Source organism: Coregonus clupeaformis, chromosome 11 (genome assembly GCF_020615455.1).
Source record: "Coregonus clupeaformis isolate EN_2021a chromosome 11, ASM2061545v1, whole genome shotgun sequence".
NCBI classification, from domain to species: Eukaryota; Metazoa; Chordata; class Actinopteri; order Salmoniformes; family Salmonidae; genus Coregonus; species Coregonus clupeaformis.
Window position 1 is genome coordinate 8454828 of NC_059202.1, and position 24870 is coordinate 8479697.

Genomic DNA, 24870 nt, shown 5'->3' on the forward strand with positions numbered 1-24870 from the left:
AGGGCTATTTTCATCACTGTCATCAAAATCACCCCCCCCTTCACGTAGCTTTCATCTCATCGTCCCCACACTGTAAACCCGATGGGTCTATAAACTACTTGACTACACACAATAACCCAGTAGCCTTTCATTTGATTCCACTGAGGGGCTTTAAGCACATATATGTATTCCATCCCCTCTCTCAAACCATTCCAGTTAAATTATATTAGAGCTGTAATCATTATCGAACCCTCCTGGCCTCCGGCACAATTCCCTCGCATGTTACACCAGTTTGGGTCTGCATTGTTTGATCCAAGGTTAATAAAGTTGAATAATTTGACTAACCAACCATAACTGGTTCTCATTACGTAGCCAATAAACATCTTCCTCAGAGAGGACATGAAATGCCTGTTGTTAAACTCCCATTCCATTTCCTCAGTTAAAATAACACCAGTCACCTCCAAGGGGAGGAGACAGAGGACTTTACACAAGTGATTGTCCCACAGTGAAGAAGTACACATACAGTGTGTATAAACACACGCCCGTTACAAACTTGCGCTGCATGCCACCCTCTCCAGGAGCATCTTCTTATGCATCTACTTCCCCCCAGTCAATCCCAGTATGAATAATGAATCCCCTCCTTACCGAGCGGTTGGTTTAGCGCATGGCTGGGCCACTCTTTACAGGCTCCTTATTCACAAACAGCAGTGGTGCAGTAAATATTTATGTTATGTTTAACAAATCTGCCTCAATCTAATGATCACTCACAAAGCCTGGCTATGGGCTTAATCTGCACACTGAGCCTCCCTCCTCTCCTCTCCTCCCCCTCTCCGCGACTGGCTGCATCGGTTTAGTGATCTGTCCTTCCAGAGAGAGGAGAGAGAAGGCCTAGCTCATAATCCACACAACACAGAGATCAACACAAACACTGAACAATGACATTCTTTCATGAATAACAAATACCATTTAAAGACCTAAAACACTACGGGAATGTTGTTTAGAGATAGGGATAGGATGATCATATGCTACATCTTTCAGTCCCTAATACCTTGTTATTCACTAGCTGTCCCTCCTCCTAACTCTCCTCTGCTTCTTACTGTGACATTGATCCTCCTGCAACACCATGTGAAATTCACAGCATGAATTAGACAGGGGCTTTCCCAGGTCTCACTCACTCTCTCTCTCTCACACACACACACACACACGACTTGGGAAAGCTGTTTAGGAACAATTCTCAGCATGTTCAGACAAAATACTTTAGACAAAGTACCACAACTGTAAACCAGCCATCTAAAATGTCCTCTATAAAATCTTGCAATTTATGTCAAATTGAAATCAAACCACAAATCATGCACACAAAAATCTATGTTGTCCCAGTGAAATTAAATGTTCGGCAAATGTTACAAATTAAACGTACATCTTAATAAAAAATAAATGAATCAAATTGATAAAAATTATAAGAATCCAATAATCCTTTTACAGAAGTCATATTTGTGGAGCCAGTCCTGATGGATATGAATGGGCTGCATGTAGTCCTGCTGTAGTGGGACCATTACTAACCATTACTAAACCATATGTCATATTATCAAGTTATTAACATGACACCCCAGAGACCTACACACCTCCCCTGAGAACACACACGCCCTACAGAGTATCTAGCGCACACATATAACACTGTGTATGGATGTAGATATTCAGTACAAATATAAGGTGACAACGATATTAATGGGCTCTCAGAATTTTAACAGACAAGAGACTACCTTCCCCTGGACCATGCAGAACCTCTACAAAAATGCTAACAATCAGTGATGTAGTGGTAAAAACAAATAGGTGGGTAAACTCTGATCGCCGGTTGCAGTGAAAAAAGTAACGCTCCCCATCCTTTCAATGCATTTTTCCACAAAAGGTGGTTAAACTGTTAGGCAAAAAAGAAGGTGGGTAAACTGCGTTTACTTGCGTTTACCCTCCAGTTTTCCTTTGCTTCTCCCAGTGACTGTAGCCCTTTAAAGGGTAGGAAGCATGAGTTTTTAACTCACTAAAGTAACAACACAGTGTGGTCAAAGACTTAGTAACTTAGTTGTAGTCACGATCTGGTTACCTATAACTACAAACATAGTTATGTTTTGGGGGTTTTACATATTTATCAACTTATTTCTGGAGTTCTTCTAAACTACCCACAATGCACTGTTTCTCAACGTCATATGGAGAATCTACTCTGCGTTAGCTAGCTCAAGCTGGCTAACGTTAGCCACTAGCCATGCAGACCGAGTGTTGGCAGAGGTGAGCTATAATCCACCAATCACAAGGAGGTGTGATGTAAACAACCAATCAGATTTTCCACACGTGGGGGCCGCATAATCCTGCTCGGCTGCTCCAGGCAGCTCTGACTTCTCCTGCACCGGCAGGCTTGCCTCTGGCTCAAAAGGAAAGTGAAAAATGTTTTCCTGCCTGCTCTAATTGTTTAGTAACTTGTTTGTTTTTCATCCTCCAATTTGTTTGGTAAACTTGTTGATCTGTTCTCCATGAAGTAGGCTACCAGAGTTTTTCAACCTTGGCTTAGTACTAGCTTGCTACAGTAGCTGACTGACTGTGCTGTTGTGATAATTTCCATCTGCCTGGAGCCTTCCTCCAATCGTGGTCTTATTGTTGACGCTTCCCCTCATATCCTGTGCCCAATGCAGCTTCTGGATTATTGCCTCTGGAATCTACTTTGGATTTACCTCACTATATTGGATTAGCTGACTCTCCCTCGCCCTGTGAAATGGCCTCTCCCTCTGAAGCCCCTCTCTCCTTGGCTCTTCTTTGGTAGCTAACTCAGCCGTCAAACGGTAAGTCTCTGCTCTACCTACTTTCTATTTGCTGTCTTATTTTGTGTGTGTTCTGTGGGTTCCTGCCTGTGCTAGACTAGTTGGTGTTGTTCTCTACTACTTAGCTATGTCGACCGGGGTGGTTGGCTAGCTAGGCTAGTTAGCTGGCTAGGCTAGCTAGCAGGCTAAAATAACTTTAGCTGGCTGGCTTGCTTGCTGGCTAAGATAACTGCATGTACTGGTAGCATTATTTGGTTTTAACTGGTTAGATGGTGTTATGCATTTCCAAAACGTTGGTTTATGTTAATGTGGCTGTAAGCTACAGTGCCTTACAAAAGTATTCATCCCCCTTGGTGCTTTTCCTATTTTGTTGCATTACAACCTGTAATTTAAATTGATTTTTATTTGGATTTCATGTAATGCACATACACAAAATAGTCCAAATTGGTGAAGTGAAATGAAAAAAATAACTTGTTTCAAAAAATTCAAAAAAATAAATAACGGAAAAGTGGTGCGTGTATATGTATTCACTCCCTTTGCTATGAAGCCCCTAAATAAGATCTGGTGCAACCAGAAGTCACATAATTAGTTAAATAAAGTCCACCTGTGTGCAATCTAAGTGTCACATGATCTGTCACATGATGTCAGTGTATATATACACCTATTCTGAAAGGCCCCAGAGTCTACAACACCACTAAGCAAGGGGCAGCACCAAGCAAGCGACACCATGAACACCAAGGAGCTCTCCAAACAGGTCAGGGACAAAGTTGTGGAGAAGTACAGATCAGGGTTGGGTTATTTAAAAAATATCAGAAACTTTGAACATCCCACAGAGCACCATTAAATCCATTATTTAAAAAAATGGAAAGAATATGGCACCACAATAAACCTGCCAAGAGAGGGCCGCCCACCAAAACTCACAGACAAGGCAAGGAGGGCATTAATCAGAGAGGCAACAAAGAGACCAAAGATAACCCAGAAGGAGCTGCAAATCTCCACAGCAGAGATTGGAGTATCTGTACATAGGACCACTTTAAGCCGTACACTCCACAGAGCTGGGCTTTACGGAAGAGTGGCCAGAAAAAAGCCATTGCTTAAAGAAAAAAATAAGCAAACACGTTTGATGTTCGCCAAAAGCCATGTGGGAGACTCGCCAAACATATGGAAGAAGGTACTCTGGTCAGATGAGACTAAAATTGAGGTTTTTGGCCATCAAGGAAAACGCTATGTCTGGCGCAAACCCAACACCTCTCATCACCCCGAGAACACCATCCCCACAGTGAAGCATGGTGGTGGCAGTATCATGCTGTTGGGATGTTTTTCCATCGGCAGGGACTGGGAAACTGGTCAGAATTGAAGGAATGATGGATGGCGCTAAATACAGGGAAATTCTTGAGGGAAACCTGTTTCAGTCTTCTAGAGATTTGAGACTGGGATGGAGGTTCACCTTCCAGCAGGACAATGACCCTAAGCATTCTGCTAAAGCAACACTTGAGTGGTTTAAGGGGAAACATTTAAATGTCTTGGAATGGCCTAGTCAAAGCCCAGACCTCAATCCAATTGAGAATCTGTGGTATGACTTAAAGATTGCTGTACACCAGCGGAACCCATCCAACTTGAAGGAGCTGGAGCAGTTTTGCCTTGAAGACTGGGCAAAAATCCCAGTGGCTAGATGTGCCAAGCTTATAAAGACATACCCAAAGAGACTTGCAGCTGTAATTTCTGCAAAAGGTGGCTCTACAAAGTATTGACTTTGTGGGGTGAATAGTTATGCACGCTCAAGTTCTGTTTTTGTCTTATTTCTTGTTTGTTTCACAACAACAACAAAAAACACATCTTCAAAGTGGTAGGCATGTTGTGTAAATCAAATGATACAAACCCCCCAAATATCCATTTTAATTCCAGGTTGTAAGGCAACAAAATAGGAAAAATGCCATGGGTGGGTGAATACTTTCGCAAGCCACTGTAGGTGTTAGCAACTGTCTGACTCATGCAGTGCAAAAGTAACATTAGAAGGCTGTTAGGACTAACGTTAGCAGGCTAGTAGGGCGAACATTAGCAGGCTAGTTGGCTAGCAACCTTGCAAGCTGATTTGAAACAATAAATTCATAAAGTATTCTCTTGTAAATTGGCTGAAAATGTAATTGAAACCAATAGTCACAAGTGCAAACGATTTGGTTTAATTTGAAGTTATATATTTGAAGTTATTTCTGTTGGAGTTTTACATTAAAAGGGAATAGGCTTACTTGCCTGGTCCTCCATATTACGTCACACCCAGCAAAAACATTTTCTGGCATGACTTCGGCATTGTGATCGGTTTTATGTAATAACTAGAAAAATAGAAATGTGAGGTGTAACTTTGCATTGGGACTTTTGATGCATATACTACATATACTATGCAAATCCATGTTACATGTGGTTACGTTTATGCTACCTACCCTTTAAGGACAAGCAGTACAGTGGACCCTTGGCCAGTAATTACAGTAACTGTGTAGAGTTAGTTAGTTGAATGGAGGATAATGAAGGCTAGAGCAAGAGCTATTAATGGGGATGGATGGGAGGCTTGAGTCAGGGTCACAGTCACTACAGGATCAATGGTACACATATAGGTGGACCTGAGGGCTAGTGAACACTACCTTTACACAGAGAGAAAGAGAGAGAGAGACAGAGAGAGCGAGGGAAAGAGAGAGAGAGACAGAGAGAGGGAAAGAGAAAGAGAGAGAGACAGAGCGTCAGGGGGAAAGAGCAAGAGACAGAGAGAGCGAGAGAGAGAGAGCGAGACAGAGAGAGAGACAGAAAGAGAGACAGAGAGAGAGCGCTCGAGACAGTGACCATTAATTTCCATTACAATTAAAGACACAATCTGAGTTCTTACTAGTTTTTAAATTACAAAGGAGAGAGGGAGAAAAGAAGACTAATGTTGTGAATACAGAACAGTGATCACATTGCTGAGACGCACCACAGTCCTGTATCACCGCAATATTACCAGTGCCTATTCAGGCCTGTTCACAAAACCATACCACAATACATTTCATGCATGAATGGCCTTATATACAGTTGAAGTCGGAAGTTTACATACACCTTAGCCAAATACATTTAAACTCAGTTTTTCACAATTCCTGACAATTATTCCTAGTAAAAATTCCCTGTCTTAGGTCAGTTAGGATCACCACTTTATTTTAAGAATGTGAAATGTCAGAATAATAGTAGAGAGAATGATTTATTTCAGCTTTTATTTCTTTCATCACATTCCCAGTGGGTCAGAAGTTTACATACACTCAATTAGTATTTGGTAGCATTGCCTTTAAATTGTTTAACTTGGATCAAACGTTTCGTGTAGCCTTCCACAAGCTTCCCACAATAAGTTGGGTGAATTTTGGCCCATTCCTCCTGACAGAGCTGGTGTAACTGAGTCAGGTTTGTAGGCCTCCTTGCTCGCACATGCTTTTTCAGTTCTGCCCACAAATGTTCTATAGGATTGAGGTCAGGGCTTTGTGATGGCCACTCCAATACCTTGACTTTGTTGTCCTTAAGCCATTTTGCCACAACTTTGGAAGTATGCTTGGGGTCATTGTCCATTTGGAAGACCCATTTGCGACCAAGCTTTAACTTCCTGACTGATGTCTTGAGATGTTGCTTCAATATATCCACATAATTTTGTGAAGTGCACCAGTCCCTCCTGCAGCAAAGCACCCCCACAGCATGATGCTGCCACCCCCGTGCTTCACTGTTGGGATGGTGTCTTCGGCTTGCAAGCCTCCCCTTTTTCCTCCAAACATAACGATGGTCATTATGGCCAAACAGTTCTATTTTGGTTTAATCAGACCAGAGGACATTTCTCCAAAAAGTACGATCTTTGTCCCCATGTGCAGTTGCAAACCGTAGTCTGGATTTTTTATGGCGGTTTTGGAGCAGTGGCTTCTTCCTTGCTGAGCGGCCTTTCAGGTTATGTCGCTATAGGACTCGTTTTACTGTGGATATAGATACGTTTCCTCCAGCATCTTCACAAGGTCCTTTGCTGTTGTTCTGGGACTGATTTGCACTTTTCGCACCAAAGTACATTCATCTCTAGGAGACAGAACGCGTCTCCTTCCTGAGCGGTATGACGGCTGCGTGGTCCCATGGTGTTTATACTTGCGTACTATTGTTTGTATATATGAACGTGGTACCTTCAGCCGTTTGGAAATTGCTCCCAAGGATGAACCAGACTTGTGGAGGTCTACAATTTTTTTTCTGAGGTCTTGGCTGATTTCTTTTGATTTTCCCATGATGTCAAGCAAAGAGGCACTGAGTTTGAAGGTAGGCCTTGAAATACATCCACAGGTACATTGATTCAAATGATATCAATTAGCCTATCAGAAGCTTCTAAAGCTATGACATAATTATCTGGAATTTTCCAAGCTGTTTAAAGGCACAGTCAACTTAGTGTATGTAAACTTCTGACCCACTGGAATTGTGATACAGTGAATTATAAGTGAAATAATCTGTCTGTAAACAATTGTTAGAAAAATTACTTGTGTCATGCACAAAGTAGATGTCCTAACCGACTTGCCAAAACTATAGTTTGTTAAAAAGTGGTTGAAAAACGAGTTTTAATGACTCCAACCTAAGTGTATGTAAACTTCCGACTTCAACTGTATGTACATTCCCCATGCGTTAAGAGCTAAATTAACACAATAAAATGGAAACGTAATTTAAATAATAGCCCGCTAACGTTATAGTGAAAAATAAATGTCCTGGTATTGCCTGTTGAAACAATTCCCTTGACCAAATGAATGGACACTATTGATGCAATTAAAATTCCCACTGTGTCTAGTCAATTGGCATAAGCACATTTCACACATAGGCCATTGGGATGTCAAGAGAGCTCGCTACTGGTGGCAATTACTATTGGCATACTGTTCATTATAGCAGATTAATTCATATACAGTACACTGGGAGAAAAGTGGAGGATAAAGGTAAATGTGTGTTCATTAGGCATTGACACTTTCGAAAAAACATTGAACTTTAGACAATATTAGTAATAATAATAACATCAATGGGTTATTTTGTTTATAATTGTCTCTGATACTTTTGGATAATTTTCACTGAAATACAAGAACCCCCGTCACTGAGGAAAATAAATTAGAGACAGGGCGCAATGCATCACAGTTCATCAGAATCAATGGAACAACAGCTAAATCTATAGTTAAAATATCAAAGTGTGTTTTTGATAAGTTAGATATTCTGTATCTTAAAGTGGCAATCTGCAGTTCGAACAATAACAGCGAGACCACCAGCCACTGATTTGGTAAACAGCTGAGGGATGGGGGTGGAGAAATGTAACCACTCTCAAATTCATAGATAGATCTATGGATACAAGGACTGACCATACATGACATCAAAACTATAGATTTAACCATGTCTTGAGGCTATACAGTGTTTGTTTATATTTACATTGTTTACAAACAAAGTAATAAAACAGGCTTATATTTTGGGTTCTGATGGGGTACGACAGTTGAACTAAGCTCATGAAGTATTTATAAGTTATATTCATCAAGAGGTATTGGTTATATATATCAATAATTTATAAGTCCAAAAATGGATGCACCAATCACAGATTGCCCCTTTAAGAGAAACAAAAGGACTGATGTGTGTAAAGATCAGTGTATTATTCTGATCGCCACATACCATCTGAAAGAGCTTCTGTGCCCTCTTGTGGAGAAGAAAAAAAAAACCATCTCACTCACTGGAAAGTGTCTTGGCAAAAGGACTGTAAACTACATCAGCTTTACCAAGTTGACAATAGGTATTTTGTGACAGTAGGCCTATATGTTTTGCATTTGACTAGTCCATTCTTACGTGGCAAAAGTTGTTTCTCTCGAATGACTTCAATGTGATAGCCAGAGTTTTGCCCTTTATTCTACCCTGTATGTTTTCCTAGAGTTTTGCCCTTTATTCTACCCTGTATGTTTTCCTAGAGTTTTGCCCTTTATTCTACCCTGTATGTTTTCCTAGAGTTTTGCCCTTTATTCTACCCTGTATGTTTTCCTTCTTGTTTTGTTCCTTCTTGGGTACAAACTTGACAGTGGTGCAGAACCCCTGGACAAAAGTAATATATATATATTAAAATGTCATTAAGGGTGGGAAGCTAAGTGCTGAGAAAGTCTGCAACCTCTCCAGTTCATAAAGTCTGAAGTCTTGACCATTATAAATCTGAAAACAACAACACTGTTTCACAACCAACTCTAGTGATATACTCACTCCATTTACAAAGCCATAACTTTAGGAAAGAGGAATGATTTTAATATAAAGACAATTAACAATTTTATGTTTGTTTAATTTCCCTCGTGCTGTCGTTATCTTCCCTCAAACTGGATAAAAAGCTTCTACTTGTGCTAATTTACACAGAGAGGAAGAGGAAATGCATTTGTTTCCAGGGCCATTATGTAGTGAGCCATGCAATTGCTCGCCACAAATGGCCGTCATTCATTACAGTTAACAATGACATCCAATTCAGCTCGGTTAATGAACTTCAATACAATCATGTTGGGTAATCATGTTGGGAATGATTTGTTCAGTCTAAGTATATCATTTTGGAGGTTAATGTTGATGAATGCCTGCTTTTAAAGGGATACAATTAAGCTTTGGCTTGCAGGGGGAAGATAGAGAAGCACTGTCAGTACTGGACTAAAAATACTGTGGTCAATACCCCCACCTACTGGTGAAGGAATGATGGTGCACTTGCTAACTATCAAGGCATAAATACAGTAAGTGAATTACACATACACAGACACACACACAGTCGTAAACTCACCGATGCCAGCGTTGCCCCCGGTGATGAGGACCACCCTGTCTGAGAGGTCGCGACCCTGCAGGATCTCCAGGGCTGCTGTGTTCCCATCATAACGCTTCGGCTTCACCAGCACATCCTCCACCGTGAATGCCTGCCGTGGGTCAAAGTAGGTATTCCTCTTGTTAATGTGACTGTTAGGGAAGGGGGAAAGGGAGAGGCGAGCGTGTTTCATGTGGAGTACGTTTCATGTTGTATGAACTTGCGATAACTATTAAGCTAAGTGGTTGTAAGGATGCTCTGAGAGGTCCCTCTCTACCGAAACAAGGCCTCATGAACAGTCTCAGGCAGGCAGTGGGACATAGATAGGCTGCTCACAGCCATGGGTCTACAGACTTTACACCAGTTTCCACTGATATTTACCTGGTATTAAATAGGAAATACACTAACAATTGCTACTTTCTGGTACATTCTTATATGAAATGGTGCTCATTTGAATGAATCCCAAAGAAACAAACAAGTAATTAGGTTGTCACTGTGTTAATTACACAGTGACAACCTAATTACTTGTTTGTTACCTTGTAATTTATTAGTAAATGCCTGGTAAATGTATGTACTGTCAAATAATGTGCTTCTTTTCTTTTTTTACTGCCACCCCTTAGCTTGCTAGTTGTTCAGGATATCCGGAAAAGAGGACTGACTTACTCTACATAGAAGATCTGTCCTTTATCATCTGTATTCTGCTCCCATCCATATGGTAGATCTGTGGAGAAGAAAACCCTCCTGTTAAGACTCCCCAAGCCATTCAGAAGCTAGATTCATACCATTAACTCAATATCTCTGAATGGTCTGTTACTGAATACCATCCTAACATAAGGATAACTCTACAATCGCAGAATGATATGTATCACTGTTTTGACCTCTCACTATGAATATTCAAGTGCACCCAGTGCCATAAGAAAAATCTGGTGAGTCATGTGCACATTAGGTTGGGTATAGGGATGCAAATATCGGTCAATTTTGCCACCGACTAACTGATCCTCATTAACCGGTCAACAAATGGTTAAATTTTTTCCAAACAGTAAAATGACTTGACCAACAGAAAATACTATCAGAGATCTGCATATAATGACGAGATGCTTATGTTTCCGCCCTAACAATGGGAGTTGTCCCAAGGCGAGAATGCAGGCGATAAGCGTAGGCCAAAAATAAGCCCATAGGAACGCATTGTACTTATTTAGGCGAGAGTGAAACCTCTCTCTTCGCCTCTTCCTCTCTGATTATATGCATGCATATAAGGACCGGGCATTTTCTTTAAGAGTTTAATGGAAACATGCAACAATAGCAAGCCTATCGTCTGACAGTCAAACGGCTATAACCTATTATTGAACATGCAACTCCTGTAATGAAGCAGCTAATAAAACGTTATTTTCAAACTTTTGCCCAAATGCAATTCGCGGAAAACACAGTTCTAAACTGCGCACCTAATGCGAGCAGTACCATATGTGACAGAGATGAAAATCTCCGTTAGAAACTTAGAAAGAGGGGGAATCTAATAGCAGATACTATGATGGGTTGCTAATATGACAAGGACTGTGCCTTTGGCTTCTGGACTACGAAATAAAGTTGATATGAAAACCAATAGAACAGGAGAGAAATGCTGGTTAATGGCATGAGGAAGTCTTTATAAAATAATTGCCTCCACGTTTCTATGGATGGATTTTCGCAAGGCTACTTTGAAGCAAGGTAAGACGTTCAGGTTTCAAACAATTATACTGCCTCAAGCTCACATTGCAAAGTGGTGGGGGACGCGCTGATAGTCAACCGTAGGCAGGCTACAGCATATGCATCCGAATGGCGAATAGGAGGCACGCTTTACGAGTTGAGATTGAAAAATACAAATAGTTCATTTTTAATCTTGGCATTTAGAATTGTTATTTGTTGCGTAATGACTGGGTTTACGAAAGTAGGTTTCACTCCAGTAGCCTACAGGCTTTTTGAGGAGTTACTCTCGCGCTGTCTGACAGATGGTAGGCTATTCCCCTCCTCAAACTATGCTCTGTATGCTGTGCGCGTGTGATAAATAAAATGCATCACGACTAAAGAAAATACACACGGGCCAATTTCATTCTACACAATTATGCAAATTAATCTATAGACCCGATAAGCCTTACCGTTAAATGTATTTTCGGTTGCTAACAGATTAATGGTTAACCGTTAACATCCCTAGTTGGGTCCAATGTGCACAAGTAATGACAATTACACACACACACTTGCAAAAAGGCCTATTGAATGGGGGAAGGTGAGATGTAACAGGTGGGTGGGAGAAAGAGAAAAGGAGGAAATGGGGTCAGACTGGACAGTAACCCAAACGTCCAGCACAGCGCCTCTTCTTCCCTGTCTTGGGATGATCCCACTGAGTCTTCATTTCCTCATGACTGTGTAGAGAGGGAGAGGTGTAGAGGGGGGAGAGAGAATCCATCAAACTAGCTAGCTAACTATTACTGTTAGTAACTAACTGCATCAAATATAAGCTGCTCTGCCCTATTGTGGGCAATATTGCATAGATAAGGTAATAGCCGAAAGGCTAGTATGTTCAAAGACTGGTTTATGGCAAGGATAACACTGCCATAAAGGCAAGCAGCGCTTGTAGAAATAGAATGATCCATTGAAACTATGCGCAATAGTTCATTTTCGCTTACTTTGCATAGTAAACCCATCCATCCTTCGTAGATTTCTCTTCCCATCCTGGAGGCAGCTCATCCTCGCTGTCTGTATCATCCATACCAGCATACTTTAAAGCTGCCATAGCCCGTGTTTCTTACGAATACAGAGATATAGCAAAATCACAAATTACAATCTATATTTTGCAGAAGCGAAGGAGCCCTGAAAACCGAAATTCACGTTATTATTATTATTATAATCCTGCCTCAGCACTTCCGCAATAATACGGTGACGATTCTGATGTCTACGAAGTGTTGTCTGGGTATTGAAGTCCTGCAAGAGTAAATTGAGGGGATTCGATTATCTGCCCCGGGTTACCCAGTAGTGAGGAGTTTCCAGCGGGTGAAAAGTGATTGCATTCGTTTTGGAATTGGCTGCCTCCCTCGGGGTGAGCCAAGTGACCCATTCAAAGCCCACGGCGAAGTCGGCTCAAAACAAAAGCATATTGTTTTTAAACGTGTGCATGTTTTTCTCTGACAAAACAAACACTGATTCAAAGGGGTGTGGCCAATTTCAAAACTCTTCTGCGGAAGGATACAGATGAGTATCCTCAATGAAAGGTGGCTATCGAGGAGAGGACACTTCCGTTTGCCTACTAATGAATTGACACACTCACCGACCACTCATCGGTTTCCGGGTCACGTAGGACAGAGGACAGTCTTTTGTCAAACCAGAGTCTCCCATAACATGCACAGTTTGAGCTACTCCAGGAAGTGACGTTGCAGGCTAGCTCAGTGCTGCCACCTCTCATTGAGTGACTCAAGTGAAAGGCCGACCGGGTTACTGCAGGCTGCCATTAGCAACTCAATTAATTAGCCTTATAACTTCTTCTGCGTGCGATAAATAAATAAAAATCAGTACAAAAACATACATATGGTGTATTAGAAGCAATTATTGGTACCATGATTGAGTTCTAAAAATGTTTTATTTACACAAAGATTGACCACAAAGATTGCAATTTTTCCATTCACTGTAATGGGGACTCTGCGTTCTGCTAACAATGCCTGCAGTACCGCGGTCGGCCTTGAACTTCCATGGCTTCAATGAGACGAGGCAGTTGTTCTCCCCTGGTTTAAACTAGAGATATGTTTTTTTATATGGGCTGCGTCTCAATCCACCGCATCCATTCGGAAAGCTTCCACTTTCAATGAGCGGGACACTATCCCGGACTCTTATAAGAAATCCTGCAACGCCCTGCAACAAACCATTAAACAGGCAAAGCGTCAATACAGGACTAAGATCGAATCCTACTACACTGGCTCTGACGCTTGTTGGATGTCGCAGGGCTTGCAAACTATCACGGATTACAAAAGGAAAACCAGCCGTGAGCTGCCCAGTGACGCGAGCATACCAGACGAGCTAAATGCCTTCTATGCTTGCTTCGAGGCAAGCAACTGAACCATGCTTGAGAGCACCAGCTGTTCCGGAAGACTGTAGCTGATGTGAGTAAGACCATTAAACAGGTTAACATTCACAAGACCGCAGGGACAGACGGATTACCAGGATGTGTACTCAGAGCACGCGCTAACCAACTGTCTTCACTGGTCATTTTTAACCTCTCCCTGACCCAGTCTGTAATACCTACATGTTTAAAGCAGACCACCATAGTCCCTGTGCCAAGAATGCCAAGGTAACCTGTGTAAATGACGATTGCCCTGTAGGACTCATACGTAGCCATGAAATGCTTTGAAAGGCTGGTCATGGCTCACATCAACATCATCATGCCAGACACACTGGACCCACTCCAATTCGCATACCGCCCCAACAGATCCACAGATCTCTATTGCACTCCACACTGCCCTTTCCCACTTGGACAAAAGGAACACCAACGTGAGAATGCTGTTCTTTGACTACAGCTCAGCTTTCAATACCATAGTGCCCTCCAAGCTCCAAAATGTTCCAAGACTCCAGCCAGCCAAGTCATAACTGTTCTCTCTGCTACTGCATGGCAAACCGTACCGATGCACCAACTCTGGAACCAGCAGGACCCTGAACAGCTTCTACCCCCAAGCCATAAGACTGCAAAATAGTTAGTCCAGGTAGCTATTTAGTTAACTATTTAACTATCTGCATTGACCCTTTTTGCACTAACTTTTTTGACTCATCACATATGATGCTGCTACCGTTTACTATCTGTCACTTTAATCCTAGTTATATGTACATACAGTATCTACCTCAATTACCTCGTACCCCTGCACATCTACTCGGTACTGGTACCCCTTGTACACTGAGTGTAACAAATATTAGGAACACCTGCTCTGTCCATGACAGACTGACCAGGTGAATCCAGGTGATCCCTTATTGATGTCACTTGTTAAATCCACTTCAATCAGTGTAGATGAAGGGGAGAAGACAGGCTAAATAATGATTTTTAAGCATTAAGACAACTGAGACATGGATTGTGTATGTGTGCTATTCAGAGGGTGAATGAGCAAGACAAACAATTTAAGTGCCTTTGAACGGGGTATGGTAGTAGGTGCCAGACACACTGGTTTGTGTCAAGAACTGAAACGCTGCTGGGTTTTTCACACTCAACAGTTTCCCGTGTGTATCAAGAATGGTCCACCACCCAAAGGACATCCAGCCAACTTGACACAACTGGGGGAAGCATTGGAGTCAACATGGGCCAGCATCCCCGTGGAACGCTTTCGACACCTTGTAGAGTCCATGCCCGGATGAAATGAGTCTGTTCTGAGGGCAAAAGGGGGTGCAACTCAATATTAGGAAGGTGTTTTGTACAGCTAAGCTATCGTTACTCCTTGTGTATCTATTATTACTTTTCTATTATTTCTCTATTTTCTTTCTCTGCATTGTTGGGAAGCGCCCGTAAGTAAGCATTTCACTGTTAGTCCACACCTGTTGTTTACGCAGCATGTGACAAATACAATTTGATTTGATTAGATCTGCCGATGTCGGCCTTCCACATCTCCAGAGCTACAGTGGTGTTTGTCAGACCAGGAGGCATCCCGAAAATCTGTATTTGTTTTGCGCTACGCCTCCCACAAGCCTCACGAGACTTGTTTGAAGGTAACCTGGTACCAGTTAAACAAAATTAATGGAAGTATGGAAGTACTTTAGTGCCAACAAAAAAGGGGTTAAATCTGGGATTAAAATGTTTTGTCACTGTCCCAATACTTTTGGAGCAGTGAATTTCAAACACAGATTCAACCACAAAGACCAGGGAGGTTTTACAATGCCTTGCAAAGAACGGCACCTATTGGTAGATGGGTTTAAAAAAAGCAGACATTGAATATCCCTTTGAGCATGGTGAAGTTATTAATTACACTTTGGATGGTGTATCTGTTAAAACTGCCAGCTTCAGTCAGCTGAGTCTAGCCATCCCTTCTGGTTAGTTCTAGTCGGACAGCTTAGTCTCCCCCACTTTTTTTAGTGTCTTATTGGTCAGGGTCATGCCAAATACTTATCACCACATCTCGTTCAGCCTATCAGTGGCCTTGATTCCTGGGACTTCAGTTTGTCTATGACCCCAGCACGTTGTGTGATCAGAAACGTGCTTTCCCCATCCTGATGAGCACTTCCATAGTTTCCCTCCTGCTGAACTTTTCCTCCTGTGGACTGAGTCCCTGTATGTCTGATGTTTAATTGTGCGTGCATCTAAACGTAAGTGCTTTGAGATCTGTGTCATTATGTGCCGCTAAGTTTTGTGGTTTATTGTGTACAATTACCGTGTGTTGAGCTTGTTAGCTAGCTCACGCTCCCGCTAGCGTTCATACTATTGTAAGCATTTTGCATTGGAATGAATGAGCATTTTAGCATGACTGTTAGCTATTAACCGTTTATTAGCATTGCTCATTTATGGTGCTAGGCTGTTTTCTATTATATATATATATCACTCATGCTCATTGTATTTATATTATGTATACATTTCAACATTACTGTAATTGTCACGAGCGTCAGGAACAGATGAGGACCAAGGCGCAGCGTTGCAGGCAAACATACTCTTTATTGAGCGAAACACGATCAAAACAACAAAGACGGTAACGTGACAGTTCACGGTCAAACACAACCAACTTGAAACAAGAACCCACAAAAACAAAGGAAAAACCGACAGTTTAAATATGGCTCCCAATCAGAGACAACCAGCAAACAGCTGACACTCGTTGCCTCTGATTGGGAGTCACTCAGGCCAACATAGAAATAGAGTACATAGATCTACACACCCTGGCTCAACATAACCGTGTCCCCAGAGCCAGGGCGTGACAGTACCCCCCCCTAAAGGCGCGGACTCCGACTGCGCCAACTAAATACCACAGGGGAGGGACCGGGTGGGCACTCCGCCTTGGCGGCGGATCCGGCTCCGGGCCTGATCCCCACTCCCTCTCCAACCCCCCAAAGTACCCCTGGTCCGGTCTGGCCCCCGCTGGCCGGAGCCGGACTGACGACACGCACCCCTGGCTTGGTGCGTGGAGCAGGAACGGACCGGACCGGGCTGACGATGCGCACCCCTGGCTTGGTGCGTGGAGTAGCAACTGGCCGGACCGGGCTGACGATACACACCCCTGGCTTGGTGCGTGGAGCAGGAATGGACCGGACCGGGCTGACGATGCGCACCCCTGGCTTGGTGCGTGGAGTAGCAACTGGCCGGACCGGGCTGACGATACGCACCCCTGGCTTGGTGCGTGGAGCAGGAATGGACCGGACCGGGCTGACGATGCGCACCCCTGGCCTGGTGCGTGGAGGAGGAACGGGCCGAGCCGGGCTGACGATACGCACCCCTGGCTTGGTGCGGGGAACAGGCACGGGCCGTGCTGGACTGACGACGCACACCACTGGCTTGGTGTGGAGAGCAGGAGCGGGCCGGACAGGGCTGACGAAACGCACCACAGACTTGGTGCGGGGAGCAGGAATGGGCCGGACTGGGCTGGCGACGCGCACCACAGACTTGGTGCGGAGAGCAGGAACGGGCCGGACAGGGCTGACGAAACGCACCACAGACTTGGTGCGGGGAGCAGGAACGGGCCGGACAGGGCTGACGAAACGCACCACAGACTTGGTGCGGGGAGCAGGAACAGACCGGACCGTACTGGGGACACACACCACTGGCCCTACACCGGGATCTGGAACGGGCCGGACCGGACTGGTAACACACCCCAGTACCTCTCGCCGTGCCTCTCCACCTTCCATCCCCTCTTCGACCAGTGGCCCCCGTAACCTGGCGGCCTCCTCTGCCAACCCGTTGGACCGCTCTATCGCGGCCTCCTGCTGCCCCGACGTCGTGAGCCCCCCTAAACATATTCTGGGGTTCTTTCCTACCCGTGGACCAGGTCTCCATGTCTCTAGCCAGACACTCACTCCACTGCTTCAAAGTCCAACCTTTCTGCTCCTCACTTGGCTTGGCCCAGTCGAGACTCCTACTCCACTGATCCCAGGTCCATCCTCTCTCCTCTTCACGCTGCTTGGTCCTGTCTTGGTGGGTTCTTCTGTCACGAGCGTCAGGAACAGATGAGGACCAAGGCGCAGCGTTGCAGGCAAACATACTCTTTATTGAGCGAAACACGATCAAAACAACAAAGACGGTAACGTGACAGTTCACGGTCAAACACAACCAACTTGAAACAAGAACCCACAAAAACAAAGGAAAAACCGACAGTTTAAATATGGCTCCCAATCAGAGACAACCAGCAAACAGCTGACACTCGTTGCCTCTGATTGGGAGTCACTCAGGCCAACATAGAAATAGAGTACATAGATCTACACACCCTGGCTCAACGTAACCGTGTCCCCAGAGCCAGGGCGTGACAGTAATGTTTATTTCAGCACATTTGCCTGAGTTTCATGTGTACATCCAATAGGCTTTTTAGTCTTTTGCCATGTGACTAGGCCTTATGCCTGCTGTAGTGTATAGCCCTTGCTGTTATATACTTACCTGTGCTAGCTTATACAGCCATGTCATTCATATTATAGCAGTGCTATAGCCTAAGTTTTCTTTCCTTTCAGAACCATAGTCAATGTCAGTTCTCACAGGACATGATTCTCAGTTATCTGAACCATGAGTGGTCAGATGTCCACATTCACACACACATCTTCTTCCATTAAACTCCCCTCACCTGGACATCCACCTTATTCTTACCGGACATTCTGTAGTGGTTGCTACCGGCCTTAAGCCAGCACCTAAGGTTTGTTATTATATTCATGGTCCTTCGATTCTCTACAACCTGACCCCTATTTTTCAGTATCAATACACCCAGTCACTACAAAGATACAGGCAGGAAACTGCTCAGGGATTTCGTAAGGCCAGTTACAGAGTTTAATGGCTGTGAAAGGAGAAAACTGAGGATGGATCAACAACATTGTAGTTACTCCACAATACTAACCTAATTGACAGTGAAAAGAAGGAAGCCTGTACAGAATAAAAAATATTCCAAACATGCATTCTGTTTGCAATAAGGCACTAAAGTAAAACGGGAAAAAATGTGGCAAAGAAATGAACTTTATGTCCTGAATACAAAGCGTTATATTTGGAGCAAATACAACACATCACAGATTACCGCTGTTCATATTTTCAAGCATGGTGGTGGCTGCATCATGTTATGGGTATGCTTGTCATTGGCAAGGACTAGGGAGTTTGTTATGATAAAAATAAATGGAATAGAGCTAAGCACAGGCAAAATCCTAGAGGAATATCTGGTTCAGTCTTCTTTCCAAAATGGCTGTTTAGCGATGATCAACACCCAACATTAGAGTTTGAATAATTTTTTTAAGAATAATGTGCAAATATTGTATAATCCAGGTGTGCAAAGCTCTTAGAGACTTACCCAGAAAGACTCACAGCTGTAATCGCTGCCAAAAGTGATTCTAACATGTATTGACTCAGCGGGTTGAATACTTACAGTATATAATCAAGATACTTTTGGTCACGTAGTGTATGTGGACACCTGCTTGTCGAAAATCACATTCCAAAATCATGGGCGTTAATATGGAGTTGGTCCCCCCTTTGCTGCTATAATATCCTACACTTTTCTGGGAAGGATTTCCACTAGATGTTGGAACATTGCTGCAGGGACTTGCTACCATTCAGCCACGAGCATTAGTGAGTTCGGGCACTGATGTTGGGCGATTAGGCCTGGCTCGCAGTCGGAGTTCCAATTCATCCCAAAGGTATTCGATGGAATTGAGGTCAGGGCTCTGTGCAGGCCAGTCAATTTCTTCCACACTGATCTCGACAAACCATTTCTGTATGGACCTCGCTTTGTGCACGGGGGCATTGTCATGCTGAAACAGGAAAGGGCCTTCCCCAAACTGTTGCCACGAAGTTGAAAGCACAGAATCGTCTAGAATGTCATTGTATGCTGAAGCGTTAAGATTTCCCTTCACTGGAACTAAGGGGCCTAGCCGGAACAATGAAAACCAGCCCCAGACCATTATTCCTCCTACACCAAACTTTACAGTTGGCACTATGCATTCAGGCAGGTAGCGTTCTCCTGGCATCCGCCAAACCCAGATTCATCTGCCAGATGGGGAAGCGTGATTCATCACTCCAGAGAACGCGTTTCCACTGCTGCAGAATCCAATGGCGGTGAGCTTTACACCACCCCAGCTGACGCTTGGCATTGCGCATGGTGATCTTAGGCTTGTGTTCGGCTCGGCCAGGGAAACCCATTTCATGAAGCTCCCGACAAACAGTTCTGGTTCTGACGTTTCTTCCAGAGTCAGTTTGGAACTCAGTAGGGAGTGTTGCAACCGATGACAGACAATTTTTACGTGCTTCAGCACTCGGCAGTCCCGTTCTGTGAGCTTGTGTGGCCTACCACTTCGCGGCTGAGCCGTTGTTGCTCATGGATGTTTCCACTTCACAATAAAAGCACTTACAGTTGACCGGGTCAGCTCTCGCAGGGCAGAAATGTTGCGAACTAACTCGTTGGAAAGGTGGCATCCTATCACAGTGCCACGCTGAAAGTCACTGAGCTCTTCAGTAAGGCCATTCTTCTGCCAATGTTTGTCTATGGACATTGCATGGTGTGTGCTCTATTTTATTCACCTGTCAGCAATGGGGGTGGCTGAAATAGCCGATCCACTAATTTGAAGGCGTGTCCACATACTTTTGCAAATATAGTGTATATTATTATTTTTTCTTTTCTTTTTTTACAAATGTTCGTTGACAAAAAATGAAAATTCAATCCATTTTAATCCCATTTTGTAACACAACAAAATGTGGAAAAAGTCAAGGGGTGTGAATAATTTCTGAAGGCACTACTACGGTCTACTACTCAATTGGGAGGGCATGAACGGCAACAACACTGGGACACAGTGCCCTTCGCTCCCGCTTGCCAAGCACTACTGTTCGGCAACAGCGTGGGAAGGAGTTACCAAGTAGCCAGTATCAGGGTGACAGTCACAGTAAGCACACGCATACAACGCATAAAGCAATAGTACACCAATCATCAGTGTTTTAATAAAAAATAAACCATTGTCAGTTTTATACAATTATTTGTGTAAAACTAACAGTGAAATACGACTGACTCATTCGCTGGCTTCAAAACAGAAGTCCAAACTCTTGAGATATGGTAGCTCTATGTACTGTATAGTGATTGGTCCTTCACGAGGGACCCATCACCATACCGTACATTTGGCTCCTTGATTTGCATATTGTTACTACTGTAAATAAGTAACAAAATCATTCTCTAAACATGGTAAATCCTCACTGCAGAACAATAAATTGTGGGGAGAGCACGTCATTCAATCGTATTCTTTTTTGCAGACAATCTAATCATTTGGCCAGGTAAAAATTGATTTGAACATGCATATCACGATCTGACATAATGGTAACCTACTTTTTGGGCTTTACACTAGAGATTTCCAATTTTTTCATGGTTCTTGGTCGATTTTAAAGGGTAGGACGCATGAGTTTTTACTCACCAAGTTAATAACACAGTGTGATCAAAGACTTTGTAACTTAGTTGTAGTCATGATCTGGTTAATGTTTTTGGGTTATTACATATTTATTCATTCTTAAAAGTCAAAGCCGTTGGAGGGGGGGTTCAAAGCTGACATGGAATTGTTTTAAGATGGTCATACGATGGATCATTTAGCTATTTGATTTAGAATTGTAGGACCCCTTCAGGTATAAAGAAATATAAAAACATTATAAAATATTGAATTTGGCCTTTACTACTATAACCCAGAGAAATACATTGAATAACACATTCATAAATGGCACAAAAAAAATAAGAAATCATAAGAAACAAGGTTTGGAAGTGTTTGTCCTATATCTAGGAGATACAGTCCATTCGGAAAGTATTCAGACCCCTTTACTTTTTCCAAATTTTGATGCTTGGCATTCAGGCCAAAGAGTTCAATCTTGGTTTCATCAGACCAGAGAATCTTGTTTCTCATGGTCTGAGAGCCTTTAGGCGAACTCCAAGCGGGTTTGTCATGTGCCTTTTACTGAGGAGTGGCTTCCGTCTGGTTGGTGGAGTGCTGTAGAGATGATTGTCCTTCTGGAAGTTTCTCCCATCTCAACAGAGGAACTCTGTCAGAGTGACAATCGGGGTCTTGGCCACCTCCCTGACAAGGCCCTTCTCCCCCGATTGCTCAGTTTGGCTGGGCGGCCAGCTCTAGGAAGAGTCTTGGTGGTTCCAAACTTCTTCCATTTAAGAATGATGGAGGCCACTGTGTTCTTGGGGACCTTCAATGCTGCAGTAATGTTTTGGGACCCTTCCCCAGATCTGTGCCTTGACACAATACTGTCTCGGAGCTCTACGGACAATTCCTTCGACCTCATGGCTTGGTTTTTGCTCTGACATGCACTGTCAACTGTGGGACCTTATATAGACAGGTGTGTGCCTTTCCAAATCATGTCCAATCAATTGAATTTACCACAGGTGGAATCCAATCAAGTTGTAGAAACATGAAAGGATGATGAATGGAAACAGGATGCACCTGAGCCCAATTTCGAGTTTCGTAGCAAAGGGTCTGAATACTTGCGTAAATAAGGTATTTCAGTTTATTTTATTTTATACATTTGCAAACATTTCTAAAAACCTGTTTTCGCTTTGTCATTATGGGGTATTGTGTGTAGATTGATTAGGGGGAAAAAAATATTCAATCCATTTTAGAATAAGGCTGTAACGTAACAAAATGTGGAAAAGGGGAAGGGGTCTGAATACTTTTCGAATGCACTGTATTTGAAGTTAAAATCTGTTGGAATTTACATTATAGGGAATAGGCTGGCTTGCCAAGTCCTCCATATTACAGCACATCCCGAAAGACTCCCTAGAAAGGCAGGAACCTAGGAAGAAACCTAGAGAGGAACCAGGCTCTGAGGGGTGGTCAGTCCTCTTCTGGCTGTGCCGGGTGGAGATTATAAGAGTACATGGCCATTTAAGGCCAGATTGTTCTTCAAGATGTTCAAACGTTCATAGATGTCCAGCAGGGTCAAATAATAATCACAGTGGTTGTAGAGGGTGCAACAGGTCAGTACCTCAGGATTAAATGTCAGTTGGCTTTTCATAGCCGAGCATTCCGAGGTCAAGACAGCAGGTGCGGTAGAGAGAGAGAGAGGCCGGGACAAGGTAGCACGTCCGGTCAGGGTTCCCTAGCCGCAGGCAGAACAGTTGAAACTGGAGCAGCAGCACGGCCAGGTGGACTGGAGACAGCCAGGAGTCATCAGGCCAGGTAATCCTGAGGCATGATCCTAGGGCTCAGGTCCTCCGGGGGGGGGGAGAGAGAATTAGGATCAAACTTAAATTCACACAGGACACCAGATAAGACAGGATAATTACACCAGATATAACAGACTGACCCTAGCCCCCCAGCACATAGACTATTGCAGCATAGATACTGGAGACTGAGACAGGGGTGGGTCGGGGGACACTGTGGCCCCGTCCGACGATACCCCCGGACAGGGCCAACCAGGAAGGATATAACCCCACCCACTTTGCCAAAGCACAGCCCCCACACCACTAGAGGGATATCAACAGACCACCAACTTACTACCCTAAGACAAAGCTGAGTATAGGCCACGAAGATCTCCTCCACTGCACAAGCCCGAGGGGGCGCAAAACTGGACAGGAAGATCACGTCTGTGACTCAACCCACTCAAGTAACATACCCCTCCTAGGGACAGCATGGAAGAGCACTAGTAATCCAGTGACTCAGCTCCCGTAATAGGGTCAGAGGCCAGCCAGGCAGAGACTGCAAGGGCAGTTCGTCGCTCCAGTGCCTTGCCATTCACCTTTGCACCCCTGGGCCAGACTACACTCAATCATAGGACCTACTGAAGAGATGAGTCTTCAGTAAAGACTTAAAGGCTGAGACCGAGTCTGCATCTCTCACATGGATAGGCAGACCATTCCATAAAAATTGAGCTCTATAGGAGAAAGCCTTGCCTCCAGCTGTTTGCTTAGAAATTCTATGGAGAATAAGGAGGCCTGCGTCTTGTGACCGTAGAGTACATGTAGGTATGTACGGCAGGACCAAATCGGAGAGATAGGTAGGAGCAAGCACATGTAATGCTTTGTAGGTTAGCAGTAAAACCTTGAAATCAGCCCTAGCTTTAACAGGAAGCCAATTTAGAGAGGCTAACACTGGAGTAATATGATCCATTTTTTTGATTCTAGTCAGGATTCTAGCAGCTGTGTTTAGCACTAACTGAAGTTTATTTAGTGCTTTATCCAGGTGGCTGGAGAGTAGAGCATTGTAGTAGCCTAATCTAGAAGTGACAATAGCATGGATTTGCTATTCTGCATCATTTTTTGACAACACGTTTCTGATTTTTGCAATGTTACGAAGATGGAAAAAAGCTGTCCTTGAAATATTATTGATATGTTAGTCAAAAGAGAGATCAGGGTCCAGAGTAACGCCGAGGTCCTTCACAGTTTTATATGAGACGACTGTACAACCATCAAGATCAACTGTCAGATCCAACAGCAGATCTCTTTGTTTCTTGGGACCTAGAACTAGAATCTCTGTTTTGTCAGAGTTTAAAGGTAAAACATTTGCCGCCATCCACTTCCTTATGTCTGAAACACAGGCTTCCAGGGTAGCCAATTTTGGGGCTTCACCATGTTTCATCGTAATGTACAGCTGTGTGTCATCCGCATAGCAGTGTTTCCAAATGACATCACCACGAGGTAGAATATATATTGAAAACAGTAGTGGTCCTAAAACGGAACCTTGAGGAACGCCAAAACGTACAATTGATTTGTCAGAGGACAAACCATCCACAGAGATGAACTGATATCTTTCCGACAGATAAGATCTAAACCAGGCAAGAACTTGTCCGTGTAGACCAATTAGGGTGTCTAATCTCTCCAAAAGAATGTGGTGATCGATGGTGTCAAAAGCAGCACTAATGTTTAGGAACACAAGGACAGATGCAGAGCCTTGGTCTGATGCCATTAAAAGGTAATTTACCACCTTCACGAGTGCAGTCTCAGTGCTATGATGGGGTCTAAAACCAGACTGAAGCATTTCGTATACATTATTTGTCTTCAGGAAGGCAGTGAGTTGCTGTGCAACAGCTTTTTCTAAAAATGTTGAGAGGAATGGGAGATTCGATATAGTCCGATAGTTTTTTACATTTTCCAGGTCAAGGTTTGGCTTTTTCAAGAGAGGCTTTATTACTGC

At 43.5% G+C, this 24870-nt stretch overlaps 1 protein-coding gene across 2 annotated transcripts in view; it reads right to left on the reverse strand.

Annotated features, from left to right (window-relative positions):
- LOC121576371 (WW domain-containing oxidoreductase-like) overlaps positions 1-12509 on the reverse strand; it is an 80869-nt gene extending 68360 nt beyond the window's left edge. The window contains exons 1-4 of one of the 2 annotated variants that reach the window (XM_041889457.1): positions 12261-12509; positions 11926-11996; positions 10264-10321; positions 9583-9752 (exon numbers count right to left, since the gene is read on the reverse strand). In XM_041889457.1, the coding sequence (XP_041745391.1) occupies positions 9583-9752; positions 10264-10321; positions 11926-11996; positions 12261-12367 (406 nt within the window). In that variant the 5' untranslated portion in view covers positions 12368-12509. The remainder of the gene's footprint in view (positions 1-9582; positions 9753-10263; positions 10322-11925; positions 11997-12260) is intronic. The other variant, XM_041889458.1, reaches the window with a different exon arrangement.
- Between the last annotated feature and the right edge of the window lie 12361 nt (positions 12510-24870).